Source organism: Sphaerodactylus townsendi, linkage group LG05, assembly GCF_021028975.2.
Source record: "Sphaerodactylus townsendi isolate TG3544 linkage group LG05, MPM_Stown_v2.3, whole genome shotgun sequence".
In the NCBI taxonomy this organism is placed as follows: domain Eukaryota; kingdom Metazoa; phylum Chordata; class Lepidosauria; order Squamata; family Sphaerodactylidae; genus Sphaerodactylus; species Sphaerodactylus townsendi.
Genome location: NC_059429.1, coordinates 114,264,972 through 114,287,279, shown reverse-complemented (window position 1 = coordinate 114,287,279; position 22,308 = coordinate 114,264,972). Strand labels below are relative to the sequence as shown.

General features: G+C 45.8%; 1 protein-coding gene across 2 annotated transcripts in view; it reads left to right on the top strand.

Moving 5' to 3' along the window:
• Positions 1-20,623, top strand: part of LOC125433847 (opsin-5-like) — a 90,420-nt gene extending 69,797 nt beyond the window's left edge. For both annotated transcript variants that reach the window (XM_048498756.1, XM_048498757.1), the window contains exons 5-6: positions 10,634-10,962; positions 17,075-20,623. In XM_048498756.1, coding sequence (XP_048354713.1) covers positions 10,634-10,962; positions 17,075-17,662 — 917 coding nt within the window. In that variant the 3' untranslated portion in view covers positions 17,663-20,623. The remainder of the gene's footprint in view (positions 1-10,633; positions 10,963-17,074) is intronic.
• The last annotated feature ends 1,685 nt before the right edge of the window (positions 20,624-22,308 follow it).

The following is a 22,308-nucleotide window of genomic DNA, read 5'->3' as shown; positions in this document are numbered from 1 at the left end:
ATCTTCCCAATCCTTGCCTTGTACTTTGGCAACGTTAAGTTAGCACTCACTCATCCATTTGCATCAGAGTTCTATTAATAGTCTCAATTCTATTTTTTGTAATGTAAGGGGGTAAAATGACTGAGCAAGGGAAAGAGAAAATGACAGAAAAGGAGGATGGGCTGCCACAAGGAGGAGGGAATGTTGTATGTGAAATTGACAAAGCTAGTCCAATTCACCTTGAAAATAGAGGAGGAGGGAGGAGAAACATTAACTTAGCATTCACTTGTCCATTGCACCTGTGCTCTGTTAATAATCTAACTTTAAAAATCAAAACAGAAATCTGAAGGGGAAAATAGAGGGAGAGGAAGAGGGAAATGGCTGAGCAAGGGAAAGAGGAAATGGCTGGAAGAGAGGATGGGCTGCTGCAAGGGCCAGGGGTTTGATGAAGGGGAAGCTAGTTTGGAAATGAATTGGGCAAAACATTGTGATAAAAGTGTTTGTGAAAACAGTGAAAAATGTTAACTGGAAATGTTTCCAGAACCACACCGATGTGTAGATGGGCCACAGAAAGATGGGCCACAGAAGCATTTGCTGGCAGGATATGTAGTAAACAACTTGTGCAGAAAAGCCCATTAATCTGTTGGGGGAGGAGCCAGGTGTATGAATACAGGCTGAGGAGTGGGCATTTCCCAGTGACACAGCACCTTCTATAAAGGTTCTAGATTCAATCCCCAGCCTTGCTGGTAAGAGACAGCCATGAACTGACTGAAGATGATGCATTTTGGGGTGCATACTTCCTGGGGATTTGTTGAATAGATAACTACCTGTGGATTCTTTGATGAGTACCTCTTTGCTCTAGTCGGTAGTTGAAAAAGAGCCCATGTCTGTCCAGAAACCTGTCAGCAATAGTGATGCTTGAACACTCACCACTTGACTCATGTCTGTTCAGCAGGTTGCTTCACTGTGTTCCTTCTTAACTGTGCAGTACAACACAACTGGCTTTGTGTGCATGTCTATTTTTTGTACAGCTCAGCTGAGTTCTCCTACCACTCCATGCTTCCTGTGTAACTTCCCCACTCTGAAGGCAATTGCTTAAATACATAATCAAACCAGTCACAAATAATATAAATCAATGGACGCTATGTTTTAATCAGTTCTGCCCTTCCATGTCCCAAGTGACACTAATGGCTGCTGATTGGTTGGAATTGTTTTGACCCACTGCAAATGTGATTGGCTGGCTTTTGCATCTAGTCAGCATGAATTGAACAGAGTGGGTAATGACCTCATATCTGATCATCACCTTCAAATGTAGTGAAATTTGCAGCATTCCTTTTCACCAGTGGCAAAAAAATAGAGGAACAACCCTAGGATTGGAAACTTGGGTGGGAAAATAATTTACAGGAGTTGAAGATGGACAAGGAGAAGAAGGAGAAGGAGAAGGAAGAAGAAGAAGAGGAGGAGGAGGAGGAGGAGGAGGAGGAGGAGTTTGGATTTACACCCCACTTTTCCCAATCATAAGAAATCTTTAAGTGGCTTATACACTTCTTCCACTCCCCACCACAGACACCTTGTGAGGCAGGTGAGAGAGTTCGGAGAGAACTGTGATTAGCCCAAGGTCATCCAACAGGTTTCATGTGGAGGAGTGGAGAATCAAACTTGGTTCTCCAAATTAGAGTCCACCACTCTTCACCACTATACCTTGCTGGCCATCCCATGCTGAAAATGAGGGCCTTGGATGGGGTTGAGGTGTGGACGGAAAACCACAGAAGTGGAATTCCTCGCAGCCCTTTTCATCCAAAATTTGCACAAAGAACCAGAAAACACAGGAGGGAAAACTGAACTTGTATGATTCAGAGGGAGGCCAACCACGGCATGATGTGATGGGTGAAGAGAATCCTTTACAGCATAGGTGTCAAACTCGCGGCCCTCCAGATGTTATGGACTACAGTTCCCATTACCCCCTGCCAGCATCATGCTGGCAAGGGATGATGGGAACTGTAGTCCATAACATCTGGAGGGCCGTGAGTTTGACACCTATGCTTTACAGACTTCTCTGCCTCAGGGGTCATCCTGTAAAGACTTTAGTTGGTGGGATCAGACTACTGCATTTCAGAGGCACAATCCAATGGTGGGTGTATTGTGGAGGCTGGTAAATCATGGGGTTGAAAGAGACTGGCAAAAATATCTGGCTCAGTTTGGTATCTTTGGTAGCAGCCTGAATAGTCCAGTTTAACCTGAACTCTTAAAGCTAGGAATTTAAGTAGGGTCAGCCATGGTCAGCACTTGTATGGGAAATGGCTAGGAAAGATGGGAATTGCTAGGCAGAGGAAGTCGATGGCAACCCAACTTTGCTTGCTATTTGCCTGGAACGCCCCTCGGATAGGGTTGCCATGAGTATGTTGTAACCTGATGGCGCATCATTCATTTGGTATCTTGCTCTGCCGAGATGATTGGCCTGATAGGCTGAGAGGGGGCTTATGAGTGAATTTTCGTGAAATGGCCTTGGTAGCCCTGCCAACTGTATCCCTGAAAAGACTTGTGGCTGAGCTGTAAAGCATGGCTTGGATAGGAGTGAGGAGCAATTCAGAAAAAGAAAAAGGAGAAAGATGGGCCAATTTGCCATGGAGCATCAGCATGATTGGACCTTCGGCCAGCAAGACCACAGAATAAATTTTCCCCAAGTCCCCAACTCAGTGCTCCACTTTAAATATGTTTGGAAGGCAGCTTCTCTTTCTTTTTGCCATTTTAGTCTCTGTTTCCCCGATGACCGCGCAACACGCTTTCACCCATGCACCAGCTTATCTTTTCTGCAGTACATTCAGCATATCTTTAATTGCTTTAGTTTCAAAGAACTGCTCTCCCTACAGACGTCTGGCTTTTTTTAATTAAGCCTTTAGAAGATCAGAGTGCTTAAGAGTTAAGCAAAGCAGGAGCGGGACACGCCGAGACTCCTGCTCACATGGCCAAAACAGAATATTCTATAATTTCAATAAAAGTGACATTTCCGTTTACATTAAAAACCAGCTCTTCCATCACTGTACATTTTTGTATGCAGGACTCCCTCCCTAGCTTTAAAAAGGAGTTACCGATCCTGATACCAAGTTCCTAAATGCCAGTCAAGGGTCTGAAAGCTGTAACATTTTCAGTGGGTTCCTTCATTATCTTTAGTACCGTTGGTTCTCCACTAGATCCTGTGGAACTGCCACAGTTCACATTGTTATGGAAAACCCAGTCGTAGGCCAATTACTCACAAGAAGTCTGGTGTGTGATGGGGGTGAATGTCGCAACAAGATTTCTTCTTTGGACATATTTCCTCAACCCCCACTTTCACATTCCATTCTCTCTGCAGCAGGCAAGACCAGTTCTAGTGGGACTTTTAATTTGCTTCACCACCAGAGCACAAAGATTTGCCCTGGACATCTCCCCTCCACCCACAGCCAGCCTACCTAGCACCACCCTTTCCACTCTCTCACACTATTGTCCACATCTTCTGCTGCCCTCCCCCCCCCCCCGCCCGGCCCACTCTTTCTATGTTGCTGACTCCTTCCTGCTCAAAATGCTCATATCAAGATATTGATATCTTGATATAATAATTGCTATCACAGGTATATTGCTATCACAGGTATATTGCTATCGATATCTCGATATAATAATAACAACAGCAGGGAGTTGGTTTTTCCAAGGAACAGTACAAGCTGGGTCTCTTTTTGGCTCCACCCCACCTCCCCCACTCAACTTCTACACTCCCCAAATGATTGGAAAGGCTTCTTAATACTTTATTTCAAACAAGCCTCTAATTTCAAACAAGCCTCTGTCTTCTCCCGAAGCAGCAGCAGCAGCAGAGGAAGGGAGAGAGTGAGTGAGAGAGAGTGAAAGAGAGAAAGGGAGGGGGAGTCTAGCACATGGTTTCCTTCTTCAGCAGCATGTGGTCCAGGGAATTGCTTTGTCTCTTTCTGTGGGAGAATTATTTTGGGAAAGGGGCTACAACATCGATATACTTGCTATCACAGGTATATTGATATAACAGCAATTTAAAAGGCTTTAACAAAGCCCTTTATCATGCTACTGGTATGATGAGATCTGTGCCTTTACAAAGGAGCTGATGGGCAGAGTTAAGAGAACCAGGAAAAACAGAGGCCTGTTGACACTTCAGCAAGCAGCTGCACAGTTGGCACTGGGCTGCCTCCTTGCGTGTAAACACAGAAACACGAGGAGACCACACTACAGCCCCACTGTGCAGCTAAGGCCCCTTCTGCACAGCAAATGTATAATGGGTTGCAGTCGGGATAAAGGAACCTGTCTTGTTTTTGCATTCACATGCATCTGTGCAAGCAGCGATTGTAGCCCACGGAAACAATCTGGGTTGAGTCTATTTTTAAATGCGTCTATTTTTAAATGAGTTTATTTTTAAAAATTACTTCCCACACATGTGTAGAGACCAAGGGTGGATCATCTGGAGGGGTGTTCCACCTGCATGAACCTCACAGCTCCCAGTTTAAACCAGAGAAAATCAGATTTTTTTTTCTTTCTCTGGATGTAAGGGCAAGCCCTGGAAACACCACAAGTCATTCTTAGAGTGAGCACAATAACATGTAGATGTTCCCCTCATCTTTCCCTGATTACGTTTTGAAGCCTGCATGGTGTAGTGGTTAAGAGCAGGAGGATTTTAATCTGGATAACTGGGTTTGGTTCCCCACTCCTCCACCTGAGTGGCAGAGGCTTATCTGGTGAACCAGATGTGTTTCCGCACTCCTACGTTCCTGCTGGGTGACCTTGGGCTAGTCACAGTTCTTTGGTTCTCTCTCAGCCCCACCTAGTGTCTGTTGTGGGGAGAGGAAGGGAAAGAAGGTTGTAAGCCACCTTGAGTCTCCTCCTACAGGAGAGAAAAGTGGGATAGAAATCCAAACTCCTCCTCCTCCTCTTTCTCCTCTTCTTGAATCCAAAGTCTTTCTGCTTTCCATGAAAGACAAATCCCCAAGTGGAATCAGCCCCAGTAAACCAAAGGAAAATTTGACAAAAGTATAGAAATCACTCTATGTACTGTCTGACTTTGAATGGTCCATTTACCACTTCTAGCCATTGTCCTGAGCCCAGACTAGCCTGGTTGGTTGGGAGACCACCAACCACCAACCCTGGGAGTCCAAGGTTGTGATGCAGAGGCGGGCAATGGCAAATCACCTCTGAACATCTCCTGCCTTGTAAGTCAGCTGCGATTTGACAGCAATTTTCACCACCACCCCCAGACCACCACCGGAAAGGAGGCAAGAGTCCTCCTGTTATAGGCAACTCCGATATGTTGCCATGAAAGGCCTCCGTGCAATCCCTCCTCCCAAAGAAAGTGGGAGTTACTCTTGCATACTGAGAGGATAATGCAAGCCTCACATTCAAAGCTTTCTATCAGACCTGACATTAAAGGTAATGTGTTGAAAAGGCTTCTGAAAATATTTGCCAGCGCTGCTTGGTGGGCGCGTGTAAATATGCAGTTTCGTGCTCAAAGGGCTATTTGTCAGGGTGTTTGCATTGCAGCAGCTTTTCACAAAAGGTGAAGAAGGAGGCCATGCATGCAAATAGTGCTTTTCCCAGCTGCTCTCTGGGAAAAAAAAAAAGGACATTTGTAGACAACATAAATCTGGAGACCTAAAATGTAAATCTTTTCCCCAGAACGGAGGGTTAGTTATCGCTTCCTAAGATCAATTTTCTAAGAAACGAAAACTGAAAAGTCGGTATTTCAGATAATGACACTGACTGAGAATGGGAGGGTGGAAACAGCTCCTAAGAGGATCAGATCTGTAAAATGCAGGCATACACCAAACAAGCCCTAACAAGGAACAACAACCATAATCATTGATAAAGTAGATGCTAGCCTGTGAAAGCTTAGGCTGGAATAAAAATGGGTAAGTCTTCAAGGTGCTTATTTTTGCTGAAGGAGAAAAAGGCCTTAGCAAGGGAATTGTGTTTACAAGCTGGAGGGTATTGGATTGCAAACTACCCAATCTCAAATAGAAAATGTAGGTTGACACGAGGGCCCTTTCTGCATGGGCCAATAAACACGGGTTAACGCCGGAATAAAACCTGGGGTGGGGGGAACTTCGCACAGATCCTGCTCCTAATGTGAGTCTGTTCTGTGTCCCCCTCCCCCAACTCAGGTTTTTCAAGCATCGCAATTTGTGCCGTGGCCGAGCGAACAGCCCCAGGTGGGAGGCACATTATGCGGCTGGGCTTTTTTTGTTTTTGTTTTACCTCCTGGCTCCCATCTGTGGAGCCACTGCAGGCTCTTCTGGAACATGAGGCATCAGGAAGGCTCTGGGGGTCACATGTGCCAGCCTGTGTAGCTGTGCATTGGTGGAAGGTAAGGGGGGGGGAAAGACACACCTCCATGCAAAAGTGCACACCCCAGCTGATGCGCTGTCTGTCCACGGGATAGCAGCCATGTGAACAGCACGGGGCGAGGACAGATTCATGTATCCCACCTGCAATCCACTTGTAATTGGCTGTGCGGAAAGGGCCTAGGGCGCAATCAGCCCCCACCTCAGCTTTCCATCTGTCCAATGTCACCCCATTTCCTCAGCCCCAAGATCAGTGGTGGGATCCAAAAATGTTAGTAACAGGTTCCCTCACCAGCCCCCCCCCCTCAGCAAAGGGGGCAGGGGCATACCTAGGGAAACCTGAGCCCTGCCCAAAACCTGGATGCCCCCCCCCAAGGGCAGCCACCCCATCACGACCCCCCCAAATTTTTTTGCACCAGGTCATTTTTAAATCATCATCACATTATAGAAAATGCCCCAACTCACAAATCTGAACACAGCAATGGTGAAACACACAGGTTCTTTGATAGTGACTGGTGAGATAAAAGGTACCAAAGGCTGAGAATCGATGAATTGCAGTACCTGAAAGGGATTAACCCAGTTCAGGGAGTTACATTCTTAGTCGCAATTGCTATATGGAACCTTCACGTTCAAAGGCAGTATGCCTCTCGGGGAGGCGAGGGCGTGGAGATGGAAAAGCGGACCCAATTAGTAACCCCCTCTCGGGAACTGGTGAGAACCTGCTGGATCCCACCTCTGCCCAAGATGATACCTGGCTACCTGGTACTCAGTTGAAGGACTCCTGAACCCCTTTTCTTCCTCCAGAGTGAACAACTTCAGACTGTTGGCAATAAGGTTGCCAACCCTCATATGGTGGGCAGAGATCTCCCACTATTGCCACTGATCACAAGGTGACAGAGATTAGTTCACCTGGCCACTTTGGAAGGTGGAATCTACGGCATTATATCCTGTCCAAGTCCCTCTCCTTCCCAAACCCCACCCTCCTCAAGCTCTACCCCCAAAATCCCAAAGTATTTCCCTTACCAGGGCTGGCAACCCTACTTGGCAGACCTTCTCCCTTATGCAACTCACGTTGCCATGCACAAATATGAGTAGGCAGCTGAGCACAACCGGATTCCCAAGAATTCACCCCAAGATTTCAATTATTCTGACTGTTCTCTGTCCATGTGCAGAACAGTAGTTGGCCGAGAGAAAGCTGTTGAAGAAGGGAACCATCAAGCTCCTAGCACAGAACATTCATTCTCTTCGTTATGCTAATGGAACTGACCAAAGCTTACTAATTCACTCTTCTCCTAAGTTACACTGGAAGCCATGAAGCTGGGAGGACTAAAGTGGCAGGAGGAAATCTCTCCCTTTGGGACAGGAAAGGGCAGTTAGAGTTATTCCATCAGGGGAGGGAGGGAATTAAAACCCAGGAGACGGGGAAGAAGGGCTCTTACTCTTCCAGCTGGAGCAGCTCTTTGGATGGGCATAATCCATTACACTTTTGCCTAGAGACTCCATCTTGTCCCCAACACAAGGGACAATGGGTAGGGTTGCCACCGATGGGAGCTTTGGGGAGGTGGGTATAGGTGGCGGTGATCTGTATCCCTGTGCAATGACATCATTTCTGGTGCAATGCTTAAGGGCTGGCATCACTCCAGGGAGACACTATAGCACTTGCCAGAAGTGACATCATCACACAAGGATACAGATTGCTGCCCTCCTTTTGGCTGGCCTGTTGTCAGGAAGCCATTCCTACGGTGGCGGGGGGGTGGGGGGGGAAGCTGTGGGGATGTGTTCTGTTTTTGCTTTGCCTTTGCTTTGCAGGTGCTTATCAGAAAACTGCCCTTGAAGTTCTGTAGTTGAATCTGACTCTCAGGCTGGACTCTTTCTGTTACTTTGGTTCACATGGGGGTGGGGATTGCTGCATTATATTATCAACAGTTTTGGGGCCATCTTGCCAGAACTGACTTCTGCTGTTACTCTGCTGCCATGAAAAAAATCCTTGAATCCATCAAGCCAGCTGTTCCATGAACTGAGAGTTTGACACCTGTTTCCACCTGGCAGACAGCTGAGTGTCAGTGGGTAGAGGCAGGACATGGTGGGAGATTGCCTGCCATTAGCGAGCACCTGGGAACTCTAACAATGGAGATGGGAATCAAAGTAATGATGAACTTTACACTACAACCTCAAGGAAAGTTGGCCTGTCCTATTTAAACATCATCAGGCAAAGAACTGAACGCAGGGAAGGAAGGGGTTGACTGCCATGTTTTCATCTTTTCTTTGTTCCCTTGCTCAGCCTGAAATGCTTGAACAGGACACGTGTAATATTTTCATTTATTAAACTTCCTTGTATTTGGAATGCTCTAATGCCTGATCTCTGGAAGAACACCATGCATGTTCAGTCTTGCTATCTACAGCAGGGGTGGGCAATTATTTTTTCCATGGGGCCGCATAAGAAACAGAAAATATGGTGGAGGGCCGGGCCAAAAGGCTGAACTCAAGCAATGTAGGAATGGGGGCGGACCAAGGCTGACCTACCTAACAGGGCTGCTGTGACAATAAAGCAGACACAAGGGGGATGAACGACCCAATACAGCGTGGCAACTGGAGTGTCAAGAAGTATAGTAATTGGACCAGACCAGAGTTCAAATCTCCATGGAGGTGTCTGGGTGAACCTGAGCCAGCGGGGCCTCAACACGCCCGCCCCGCCCACCGCCCCGCTCATTGGCCCGCCCCGCCTTGAGTCCGCCCCCGCCCCCCCAGGCTCCTATTGGCCGCTTGCCACACCGTTCGCTAAGGCCCCACCCGTAGGGGACCACAGAGTTGTAAGGGGCCAGACGGGCCATCCTCCAGCCCAACCCCCCGCTCAGTGCAGGAACAGCTTAGAAGGGCCAGTCAGGGTCATCCAGCGGGCCGGATATAATGCCCAGGTCTGATCTACAGTGTGGTAATAGAGAACAACAGCAGATAAGCGCACCTTTCCCACAGCCCAATGGCTCAAATGTTGAAGGTTGGGGTAGACTGCCCCTGTGCTAGCTTACAGAACAGAGCGGGAAAACACAGCCGCTAGTCAGAGCCTTTAAATAGCATACAGGGACAGAGTAGGACTCCATCTGGCAAGAGAGAGTCATTGGTGGCAGCAAGTGGTTACCCAGTTTGTTTTTGTCACCTTGGGCAGCATCACCAGGTGGAGACTTGGAAAGGCCATGGGGGTTTTCCAACCTCCCCGGGGGCCAACCAGGAGAAACAAGGGCTTGCAAGTCTGCACTCTCACAAAGTGCTTGAATTATTGTGCCATATAATGACCAATAAAGTTGTGGGTTTTTTCCCTTATGAAGAAAAAGTGGTCTTTTCCTAAGTTCATAAGAGGATCATACATTTAGCTTTAGGAGGTTTATGTTTTTGAGTTAAGTATAGATTTCATTTTAAACCCAGGTCATTTTTCCAATAGGAAGTTGTTATAGCTTTTTTTTAAAGTAAAAAAGTAGGATTTAAATTTTGAAAATCCTAGTTTTATTTAGTTTCTAATATTTCATTTATTTTTAAAAATCACATATTAAAGACATTATATTGCAATATACTATAGAATACATATAGACATAAGCCATCCATTTTTTGTCCAAATATGCAATAAACAATATTGATCTTTCAACAAATTTGTTTATAGACACAACTGACCTTCTTTGACTTCTATGGAAATAGTTTCACTTGGTTTTTAAGAAGTCATTTACCATATTTGGTTAAGCCAATCAAGTGAACACAGTTCTGTTAGGGTGTTTTGAATGGTCTTTTTCAGATAAATAAATGGTATTTTTTCTCTTTAGATATAAAACACGCTTCTTTTTTTGTATGGGGCCACCAATCAAAGAACAAACAGGTATTTTCTAACAGGCAAGTTTCTCTCTCAAGAGAGAAACTGTTGGAGAGAACTTTGCCTGTTAGGGAGAAACTCCTGTTTTCAGTTTGCTAGCAACCATAATAGATATACATTATTTATAAAGCTTTCAGCTTGCTGTTACTCAGTTCTTCTTGTGCAACTTTCTGGTTTATGTTTGCTTGTCAATAGTCATTGGATCTACCTGTTCCTAATATACACATTTATTCCGTGTAATTGTTCATGTTTCTGTGTGTTATTGTATACTTTTTCAAAATAGACTATTTTACATCTAATTCATTGTTCTTTTTTGTGTTGCTACACTTTTTTTAATAGGTGAGTTAATTAAACCATGGTCTTGTATGATGCTTAAACCAAGCCATGTGGTTTTTGAAAGCCAAGTTTTAAAAATTGTTTTTAAAAGTTCTGATGGGGCACAATCTCTGTCTGTCTCTGTCTTTTGTAGGCAATAAGTTCTCTTCCACTTATGCCGCGGCACTGCTAGCGTGTGTCTGGGCTTATGCCCTCATTTTTGCAGTGGCTCCTCTAGCTAACTGGGGCAGTTATGGACCAGAGCCGTACGGGACCGCTTGCTGCATCAAGTGGAAAGCATCAACCAGAGAAGCAAAGTTCTACATCATGGCTCTCTTTGTCTTCTGCTATATCATCCCTTGTGTCTTGATCCTCATCTCTTACTCACTCATCCTTTGGACTGTCAAAGTGTCCAGAAGAGCAGTAAAGCAGCACATGTCACCCCGGAGCAAGACCAACACTGTCCACAGTCTGATTGTCAAGGTAAAGGAGCAGATATGTGAGTTGTAATTAGAATGGTATGTGTGTTGTCACCAAGGTTGTCACCAGAGTTGGGGCAGTGGGTGTACCTCCCCGCACTGAGCACTGCTTCACCCCACAGTTTGAGGGGTTATGAAAAGAGTCCGGTGCCAAAAAATCCTGCTTTCAGCTACCATAGGTGTAAACATGGAAGCACACTTAAAGGGGATATGAAGTAACCTAAAGGAAGGGGGGCTAATTTCTTCAGCCCATGGCTAGATTCTAGCCAGTCATGATGTCTTCTCTCTCCACTCCTGCCTTAAGAAGGTCTGGCTGTAGCTGGAACCCCTGCAGCCTCATCTAGTGAAGAAGGCCAGGAATAGCCTTATTTTCACCCTCTGCAAGTATATTTTTTTCAGACCTCTTCTTTGCTGGCTTAAAGGTTTCTGACACAGCTGCACTGAAGCAGACCACTCTGATGATGCAGTGCTTATGCAGTGACTCATTGCCAAGGATTAATATAGGAATAGATAGAAACAGATAAATAATTCTTAACCTCACCCCAGAGTGTGGATCAAAAGATCCACACAATGGGACCAGAACAATTAGAAACAACAACAACAAAACCATAAGGGCATTGCCCCATTCCCAGTCTGGAGAATAGATGTGTGTGCCGGCCAGATTGGTCGCTGGGGTTAAAAAGGAATGAGCAAGGACGAAGAGAAAGAAGATGGACCAGAATACTTGCAAAATCCCTCGTGCCCAATTTCAAAACCACCCAACAGGGCTGCTCTTTGGTGCCAGGGATAACGAGGGTAGGGACCATTGTCCCCCCCCCACCCCCCACCCCAGACCACATATAATATTAGGTATTAAACTGAATTTGATTTTTGCAGTTGTGGAGCATTATATCAGACTTAGAAACACTGTCTTTTAATACCAAATAAGAAAAAGTCCCTTGATATAAGAAACAGAGGGTCAGCTTGATCCAATCTTAGTAAGAACTTGAGCCAGCTGTAGCTGGAAAAGTTACAAATTACATTTTGATCCAGAGTTGTGCAACCACAACTTTGCTCAGTACCAAACTGATCAACCGTGGATCCCTGGAGGGCAGGCAGGCAGACAGAACACACAAAATACCAGACAGGCCATTTGCCATTGGGATAAAGAGGGTTCAAAGAAAAAAGTGAACCCTTTGAAAACAGGATGGAGTCTGGGCAGCACAGACTGGCAAGACACACATCAAACAAACGCACGGTCATTCTTATTGGAATGTGCCTGTCTAACCATTTTTGTTTTTCCTTATGTACAAGATCTATTCTTTTGGTTTCATCAGCAATGCTGGTGGTCAGAAGGAGCTGAGTTTTAATTCCAAAGCCTCTCAGAGATCATTCCAAGTTACAAAAAAAAAAGTGCACTCCTCAAACAATAAAGCCAAAATAGTCCCCGGAGACCCCTTCCGCACATGCAGAATAATTCTCTTTCAATCCACTTTCACAATTGTTTGCAAGTGGATTTTGCTACTCTGCACAGTAAAATCCTTCTGCAAAGTGAATTGAAAGTGGATTGAAAGTGAAATATTCTGCATGTACGGAAGGAGCCAGAGCTTTGGACACCATGTCCTGTTCAGAGACTTTCCATGGACATCTGGCTGACCATTGGGGAAAGAAGGATGCTTGCCTAGATGGACATTTGGTCTGATCTGGCTGCTGTTACGTAGAGGAAAGAATCCATGGCTCAGTGGAATAACATTCTCTTGCCTGCAGAAGCTCCCTGATTCCACCCCCAACAGCTCCAAATAAAAGGATTAATAGCCGATTTGAATGACACTACCTAAGATACTGCAAAACTATCTACTGCCAGTCAAATTCTGCCAGACAATTCTGACCTTGATAAACAGAACATCTGGCCCAGTATAAGATAGTTTTATCTATTCCATGTTCCCATGAATATTTGGCTAAGCATGATGAAACATCATCAAAATGCAAGTGATACATTACTGAGAGTAAGCAAATAAAAAGAGGGGGGGGGGGAAGCTGTGGGTGTTTCCCTGGCCATTGATACAAGTCAGACCACCAGAATCAAGAAGGCTTCAGAGAGGGGCAAAGTGAAAAGAGCTTGGCCTTGATTGAAAGGACCACGTTGGCTGCAGGAAGCTGTGCACATTGCCTATCACCTGCAACACAGTGCCTAGACTAGAGTGCCTAGACTTCTACGTGTGAATGGAATCACACATATGACAATGGCCATCCACTTGTTGGCAAGTCATTCTCAACATTACAATTACCAAGGAGCGGCTGTTGTCAGCAGCATGTCAATATTGTGCTTCCAGGTCTTCCAGATTGACAGGAGACCTCCTTCTGGAAGCTCTTTTACCTTTCTTGGTGGGTTGGCAGGAGGCACATGGGGGGGGGGGGGTTTGTGGAGGAGTTTCCTTCTTTGGAGGTCTTTAAAGAGAGGCTGGATGGCCATCTGTCAGGAGTGCTTTGGTTGTGTGTTCTTGCATTGAAGATTGGACTTGATGGCCCTTGGGGCCATCTTTAATTCTCTTCCAACTCTATGATTCTATGATTGTGGCAATGGGGTGGTGCCACTCCTGGCACAACCCAGAACTGACATCACCACACAGGGGTAATGCTCCATCATTTGCCAGAAACCCTATGGTTAGCTCCACCTATACAAGTGTCTGCAAGTTTTCTACCCGTGGGGAATACAGAGATATCCCTTGACCTTTAACACGTGCTTCTATTTTGCTCCTTCAGAACTCCTGGAAAACAAAGTGCAAAAAATTCCTTAGTACAGAATATTTTTTTTAAAAAAATGTTTCTGTCACACAGGTTTCTATGTGTCATGTAGAGAAAAAAATAATACTATGATCCATGCACTGAAGCAGGAAAAGGTAAATTATAATCTGCACACCGGGATGGTTTGCTCACTCATGTTGCATAGCTGTCTGTCATGATCTGACAACTTAATTTCACTGAGCATTCCTCCAGATTCTTGAGAATTTTATCTTTGGTACTTTGGGATTGCTTATCTAAAGGCAAGAGAAGCTGCAGAGTTTGTTTGTCATCTGACTGAGTGCACTTACCAGTTCATAGGTTCAAACAATTAACATTAATTAAAGACTGATGCAGTTAATACACATGCAGGCAGAGTGCTATTTTAAGCAGCAGCATCTATAGTCTTCCAGAGTGAGCTCGGAAGAAGCATCTCTCGATGATAGTCCTCCACAGACATTACACTGGCGTTCCCTTCATATAGATGGGGAGCTTGCCAGCCACATGTTTGTGGTAGCACAATGTGCACAATTATATGTAGATTTTTCATGTGGGAAGTCAATGCATTGTTGTATTCACCCAGTAAGGCAACTGTGTGAATAGGGTCTGCAACCTGCGGCTCTCCAGATGTTCATGAACTACAATTCCCACCAGTCCCTATTTAGGGGTCTGCAACCTGCGGCTCTCCAGATGTTCATGAACTACGATTCCCATCAGCCCCTATTTAGGGGTCTGCAACCTGCGGCTCTCCAGATGTTCATGAACTACAATTCCCATCAGCCCCTATTTAGGGGTCTGCAACCTGTGGCTCTCCAGATGTTCATGAACTATTGTAGAATTGTAGTTCATGAACTACAATTCCCATCAGCCCCTGTCAGCATGGCCAATTGGGCCATGACAGGGGCTGATGGGAATTGTAGTTCATGAACATCTGGAGAGCCGCAGGTTGCAGACCCCTAAATAGCACATGACTGGTGAGTTTCCACTCTGTATGAATGGAATGCCAATATGAACTCTGTAACTAATGCCATGGTGAAGCTGTTTCTTTCTTTGGGATTAAGCTGGATGGTTTCCTGCTTTTAGGGAGAGGCCACTTAAAAGCACGCCCATTTCCCATACTTGTGGCACGCAAGGAACTCATTTTCTGCAGTAGATACATTTTTCCTGATGTAAGACCACTTCAGTGGCTACCCCACGCTGTACTACAAATTGGAATGCCCCCCAAAACACTAAGAACATAAGAACTAGCCTGCTGGATCAGACCAGAGTCCATCTAGTCCAGCATTCTGCTACTCGCAGTGGCCCACCAGGTGCCTTTGGGAGCTCACATGCAGGATGTGAAAGCAATGGCCTTCTGCTGCTGCTGCTCCTGAGCACCTGGTCTGCTAAGGCATTAGCAATCTGAGATCAAGGAGGATCAAGATTGGTAGCCATAGATTGACTTCTCCTCCATAAATCTGTCCAAGCCCTTTTTAAAGCTATCCAGGTTAGTGGCCATCACCACCTCCTGTGGCAGCATATTCCAAACACCAATCACACTAAGTGAAGAAGTGTTTCTATTAGTCCTAATTCTTCCCCCCAGCATTTTCAATGAATGCCCCCTGGTTCTAGTATTGTGAGAAAGAGAGAAAAATTTCTCTCTGTCAACATTTTTTACCCCATGCATAATTTTATAGACTTCAATCATATCCCCCCTCAGACGTCTCCTCTCCAAACTAAAGAGTCCCAAACGCTGCAGCCTCTCCTCATAAGGAAGGTGCTCCAATCAACTTCAATCATCCCTCGTTGCCCTTCTCTGCACTTTTTCTATCTCTTCGATATCCTTTTGAGATGTGGCAACAGAACTGAACACAGTACTCCGGCCGCGACCACGGCTTTATATAAGGGCATGACAATCTTTGCAGTTTTATTCTCAATTCCTTTCCTAATTATCCCCAGCATAGAGTTTGCCTTTTTCACCGCTGCCATGCATTGAGTTGACATTCCCATGGAACTATCAACTACATTTAAATCCCTTCCTGGTCTGTGACTGATAGCACTGACCCTGTAGCGTGTATGTGAAGTTTGGATTTTGCCCCTCGTGCATCACTTTTACATTCGCTACATTGAACTGCATTTGCCATTTCTAGCCCACTCACCTAATTTATCAAGGTCCGGCCTTTGTGGTTCTTACCACCCTACATAATTTGGTATCATCTGCAAACTTGGCCACTACGCTACCCACCCCTACTTCCAGGTCATTTATGAATAGGTTAAAGAGCACTGGTCCCAAAACGGATCCTTGGGGAAACCACTCCCTACATCTCTCCATTGTGAGAACTTCCCATTTATACCCACCCGTTCTTTTCCTGTTCCTCAACCAGTTTTTAATCCATAGAAGGACTTCCCCTCTTATTCCTTCATTGCTGAGTTTTCTCAATAGTGAGGAACTTTGTCAAAAGCCTTTTGGAAATCCAAGTAGACAATGTCCACTGGTTCCCCCTTATCCACATGTCTGTTTACACCCTCAAAGAACTCTAGTAAGTTTGTAAGACAGGACTTGCCTCTACAAAAGCCATGCTGACTCTTCCTCAGCAGGTCTTGCTTTTCTACATGTTTAATAATTTTATCTTTAATGATAGATTCTACTAATTTACCAGGAACAGATGTCAAACTGACTGGCCTGTAATTTCCCGGGTCCCCCCTAGACCCTTTCTTAAAGATTGGTGTGACATTGGCCATCTTCCAGTCTTCAGGGATGGAGCCTGATTTCAGGGATAAGTTGCATATTATTATGCACTCTGCACTCTGGAACGGACTGCTTTTCCTTCTTCTAGCCACAGGAAGAAAATAACCCAATCCTGATACTGAACAGATTCCCTTCTCTACTATGAAGTGCAGCCGATTAATGCACTACCAGCCTCTTGGAAGGCACGCACCATGTGCATCACGTGCTTTCAAACCGTTCTTCAGAAAACCAGAAGCTCTGGGACTCTAGCTTAGTTAGAGAGGGTGTGGATCTCTAAGAGATTCTCCTCTGGCGGCCTCACCACACTGCAGTTCCCAGGAATCTCCTGAGCAAGCTTTAACAGTTAACGTGGTATAAAACCAGTATCTGTAGCATAGCTATTCCCCTGGCGTGTGCTGCAGAGCTTGTTGGAGCCGCTTCTAGAGTTCTGCGAAGATGTGCCAAAAACCTGAGCCTGCTTCCAGATTTTGTACATATGCTGCAAATGGTGGGTAAGATGAGCCAAGCATCTAATGGGAGTCCAAATGGATAATGCTCGCTTTTGGAGACTTGGCATGGGTTATAGAGCTGGCAGACTCGTCCCTTTTCACGCTGCATGTTTTCCTCCCCCTCCCTCTTTGTCTTCCAGCTCAGCATTTCTGTCTGCATTGGGTTTCTGGCTGCTTGGACCCCTTACGCCATTGTTGCCTTATGGGCAACCTTTGGAGATGTCCACCGGGTGCCAGTCCTGGCTTTCGCCCTGTCCTCCATCTTTGCCAAGTCCTCTGCGACCTACAACCCGCTGGTGTACCTGCTGTTCAAACCTAACTTCCAGAAGTTCATTTCCAAAGACCTGTCACTGTTGCACGCCATCTGCACGGTCTTCTGCTGCAGCCGGCCGAGGGTCGTCGCCCTGCGGTCTTTCCACACGCGAGACGGCAGGGCTTCCGTGAGGCTCTCCGCTCCTTTCACCGAACACCGCGGGTCCTGCAGGAATTGCTCCGACACTTTCGAATGTTTCCGTAACTATCCCCGGTGCTACAGGCTGTCGCCAAAGGCCGACACGACATCCAAGACTAGCCCACTGGCGATTCTGTCGGGCAGAAGAGCTTGCCGGCCGAGTCTGAAAAGAACCATGCAGGTCATGGTCCTCGTGACGCGGAAGAAGACGGGGATGGGGACTGTGAATGTGGCAGGCGATGTTCTGCCTGCCAATATTGTGAAAGACCTTATGTGAGCATGGCGAGAGGCAAGGGCTTACAGGCAGGGGTCGGCCCCTTTCTGCCTAATCCAATGGGAATGTTTTACTACAGTTTCAAAATCCATCATTTCCCCATATGCACGGTGGTTCCCAAAGGTGCTTTGCAGGTTAAAGGATACTGCAAATCTGACACCAGCATTTATCAACCTGTCTTCAGTCTTCAAAAAAAAAACAGTTGTAATTTTGCACCAACAATTTTACGCCTGTTTTTTTTTAAAAGAATACCAGCTAAAATCACTTCTCTACCTGGATTATCAGGTTTTGTTTTTGTTTTGGCCATGATTGTCATTACAGTCGTTACAGTCTCGCAGTGGCGAATCAGCTTGCCCGGCTCAAATGCTGCCATCCTATGCAGATTGCTTTGCTCTTTGCATTAGCCGCAAAGCCAGCGGGCAGTCAACCCACAGCTGCTGCCATTAAAGGGGAGGCACCGTTGCTCACAGGGTTACGTTCTGAATCTGGTCAGACTGTGTGAGCAGTAGTGCACATGGTTGCTCGTTGTTCCTCATCAGATGGGTGCAACTGAGCTGCTCTGTGAGGTGGATCGATTGACCATCCAGTGTTTGGCCAACCCATGCAATCAGGGCAGCAGATAGGTACAACTGCTAATGCAGTCGTAGTACTGGTACCCAGAGGCATAGCAAGGGGGGAAAGAGCCCGGTGCACTGGTGCGTCCTCCACCCTCCAAAACGCACGTCTGGTGCGTCGCACCTCCCGTCCCCTTGGAGCTACGCCTCTGCTGGTATCTGCAGCTGTGTCACTGCCAGACTGTTCTTTGCCCCATCATCCTTGGGAACAATACAATATAGTTCCCCCCTGTGCCCGTTCTGGTAGGTACAGACACAGACATCATTCTTTAAATTACTCGTTGGTTTTGTCCATTTTCTTTTCCTCTAATAGTTAAAAGTAATCATGGTGCTAATCACGGTGCTAAAAACAACCAAGGTGCTAAACCAACCAAGGTGCTACACCAACCTGTCTCCAACAGTTGCGTAAAGATATTGAAATCGTACAGGTTCCACTTCTATACCTGGGGACAACGTCACCGGTCTACCTCACACAATAGGCACATGGAGGCAGAACACCTTAATGTCTAGCGCACTTGGAGGTTTCATGACCTTCAGTATTACTGCATACATCAACCCATCAGTATTTAGGAAAGCAACAACCTATGGCCTAGATCACACAGTTCCAGAGCGAAAAGTGACAGTCCATTGACATTCTACACCAGAGTGTCTTTTATTGCCGCCCAAAGGCACAGAAGATTCTGGACTCCAAGGAAACAGCCTCCGTTCTGGCTGGAGTGTAGTTATACAAGTCTGGGTCTTATACTACTAGCTCACTCATCATTTTTCACATTAACAGAAGGCAGGACATTCCCTAGTACAAAGGGGCCAATGCTGGAAGACAACAGAGAAGTTATTGAAGACAGGGATTGCAAGGACCCCCGAAGCCAATGAGATTCCACTAGCATTCTAACGAATAACTTTCTCAAAGAAGAACCGTGGAATAGCTACTCTGAGCTGGCTAGAACCATCAAGCAGACAAATTTTTTATTACAGCTTTGCCTGAATTGATCTTTCTGGCTTAGGCCCAGCAGTCTCCAATTTCTTAAACTCCATCATCTGAAAGATAAAGGGTGGTCCAACATAAAAAACACATATTGGAAGATACGATAAACAAACAGAACAATGCCTAGCAGTTCTTCTCAGTAAAGAAAGCACAATGCTTTCAGTATATACAGTGATCCTAAAAGATTATGCACATACAAGGAGATAAAATACAGGTTTCCAGGCTACAGGGAAGATAGCGTGGAAAAGAATGTTCACTTCCTGCAATAAATTGGAAGAGGAATGGAGGCATGTGGCACGCACTTAGCCATTCAGTCAGCGATCGGAATTATGTGATCCAAATGGGGGGAACCAGAAAAGAAATTGAATTCGGTGCCCTCCGGAAATATTGAAACAGCATATGGAAAAATAGCAAGAAAACTGCAGGCAACCTAAACGAATGAAGCACAGACGTTCTGGCGGAAACGAAAGACACAGTGCGCAAGGAGTGAGAAGATGTTACCGAGCTAAACATTATAGAGGGACATAATTAAAACCCAAGGTTAATGTTCATCAGACCTTCAGATCTGTCCCACACAGCAATTGTGGACCTAGGAAATTCTGCCTAGGAATCATTTTCCTGGCATTGTCTTCATTTAGCACGAGATCGTGTGTTAAGGACACTGATTCCCCTGTATCTCAGCTTCCTGGTTTGTAAAATGAATAACTGAGCTTGGCCAAATTCGCTTAAAGAGAGAGATCGTGAGAGCGTTCCTAAAATAGATTGGATACAAAAGGCTGTCATAGTGATTAGAATGGCAAAGCCCCTAGAGGGCTTCCATACACAAACATTTACAAATTAAAAACATATCCCTTAATACGTGGTGATGGAAAATGCCATCCAGTCGCAGCCCACTCGTGGCAACTCTGGAAGAATTGGAAGGCAAGAGATGTTCAGAGGTAGTTTGTCATTGCCTGCCTCTACATAGCAACCCTGGACTTCCTTAGTGGGCTCTCATCCAAGTACAAACCAGGGCTGACCTTGCTTAGCTTCTGATATGAGCTGAACCTGGGCTTAATAGAGCAAAACATTTACTGAATGTGATCTGCCCCTCACTCAACTAATGGCAACACCTTTCTCATGTCCTCCAACACAAGAGCCAGCAGGAGAGGAACTTGCTTCAGAAAAGCGTCCCGAACACCAGAAGAAAGTTAGCTGAGTGAACAAACAAGATAGAACCCTATGTTCAAAATGCTGGCGAAATTCAGAAGAAATGTCTTCTAGAGCCAGCAAGCCAGCGTGGTGTAGTAGTGGTCGAGAATGGCAGACTCTAGAATCTAGGTTTGTTTCCCTACTCCTCCATGTGAAGCCTGCTGGGTAACTTCATGCTAGTCCCAGTTCTCTCTGAACTCTCTCAGCCCCACCTACCTCACAAAGTGCCTATTGTTGAGAGGGGGATGAAGAGAGGGAAGGAGATTATAAACGGCTTTGCGACACCTTTTGGTAGAGGAAAGTGGGGTATTAAAACCACCTATTTCTAATTACATGTATAGCTTGTCTCTCTTCTGTCACAGAACTGAAGACAGCATACATAGGACTCTGGAATTACCAGGCGCTAACAAAATGCAGACCTATTTTGCAGTGTCACGTGTCCTCCAGCCCTACCATAGGTCCCAGGGGAATTTCTCTCAATGTGAAAACCATATTTGCAGATTATTCAATACAAGTTGTAATGCCGCTCTCTCCCCTCATTCATTCCATGAATCGGCCTGAAATTCTTTCAATTATGACAGTTCTTCAAAAGCTCACAATTCCTAACTTTTTTTAAAAAAAGAATCTCTTGTTGGTTTTTCATGTTTTCCTAATGCCCAAGACTAGCCCAATCTTATCAAAAGATTGAAAACTAAGCAGGATTGGTCAAAAAAGAAAAAAAAATCATATTTGGGTTTAATTAACCAGAATTATTTTGGTAAACCCGGATATCCCCAACACTTCATATCAGGAATATCCAGATTCTCCTCTCCTCCATCCCTGCCCCCCCCCCCAAATTCACATCAATTAGACCAGTGGTGGCGAACCTTTGGCACTCCAGATGTTATAGACTACAATTCCCATCAGCCCATGCCAGCATGGCCATGCTGGCAGGGGCTGATGGGAATTGTAGTCCATAACATCTGGAGTGCCAAAGGTTCGCCACCATGGAATTAGACCCAAATCAGACTTTTCCATCCTTCCATTTACCCCTCCCCATCTCCCTCCCTTACCTGGACAGCGCAGACTCCCACAAGTGCATAGCTGCCTCCAAGCCCCACATGGAGGCTGGAGCTGGTGAGCAGCATGCACAAAGTTGCAGTTCTTCACTGCCCACTGGTGCTTAGTCCCAGGTGGAGGCTGGAGCCAGTGGCAGGCAGCAGGGAAATCCTGTGCTGGCCTCCAAGACCAGCAAGTAAGTAAGACAGACAGGAGTGTGGAAGATGGAATAGGGGGAGACAAAAGAAGAAGAAGAGTTGGATTTGTATCCCCCCTTTCTCTCCTATAGGAGACTCAAAGGGGCTTACAAACTCCTTTCCCTTCCCCCTCACAACAAACACCCTGTGAGGTAGGTGGGGCTGAGAGAGCTCAGAAGAACTGTGACTAGCCCAAGGTCACCCAGCAGGCTAATCTGAATTCCCCAGAAAAACCTCCACAGCTCAGGTGGCAGAGCGGGGAATCAAACCCGGTTCCTCCAGATTAGAGTACTGCCACTGCTGCTCCTGCGGCTGATTCTCCCCGCCAGTCTTCCTAAACTAAAATGGAACCATGTTAAAAAATATTTGGCATGATTTGAGTGACAGCTGTTTCGGATCCCTTCACTTTGCTGGCATTTTTTTCGGGAGGAAAAATCCTCGAAAAATACCAGTGGGTTTTTTCCCCCCATTCAGCTTTGCTGAACTGCCCAACCCTTATGGTTAGTACTTAGATGGCAGACCACCAAGGAAGACTGGGATTGCTATGCAGAGGGCAGAAAGAGCAAATCACCTTTGCTCATTTCTTGCCTTCATAACCTCATGGCCTTGGAGTCATTGTGAATC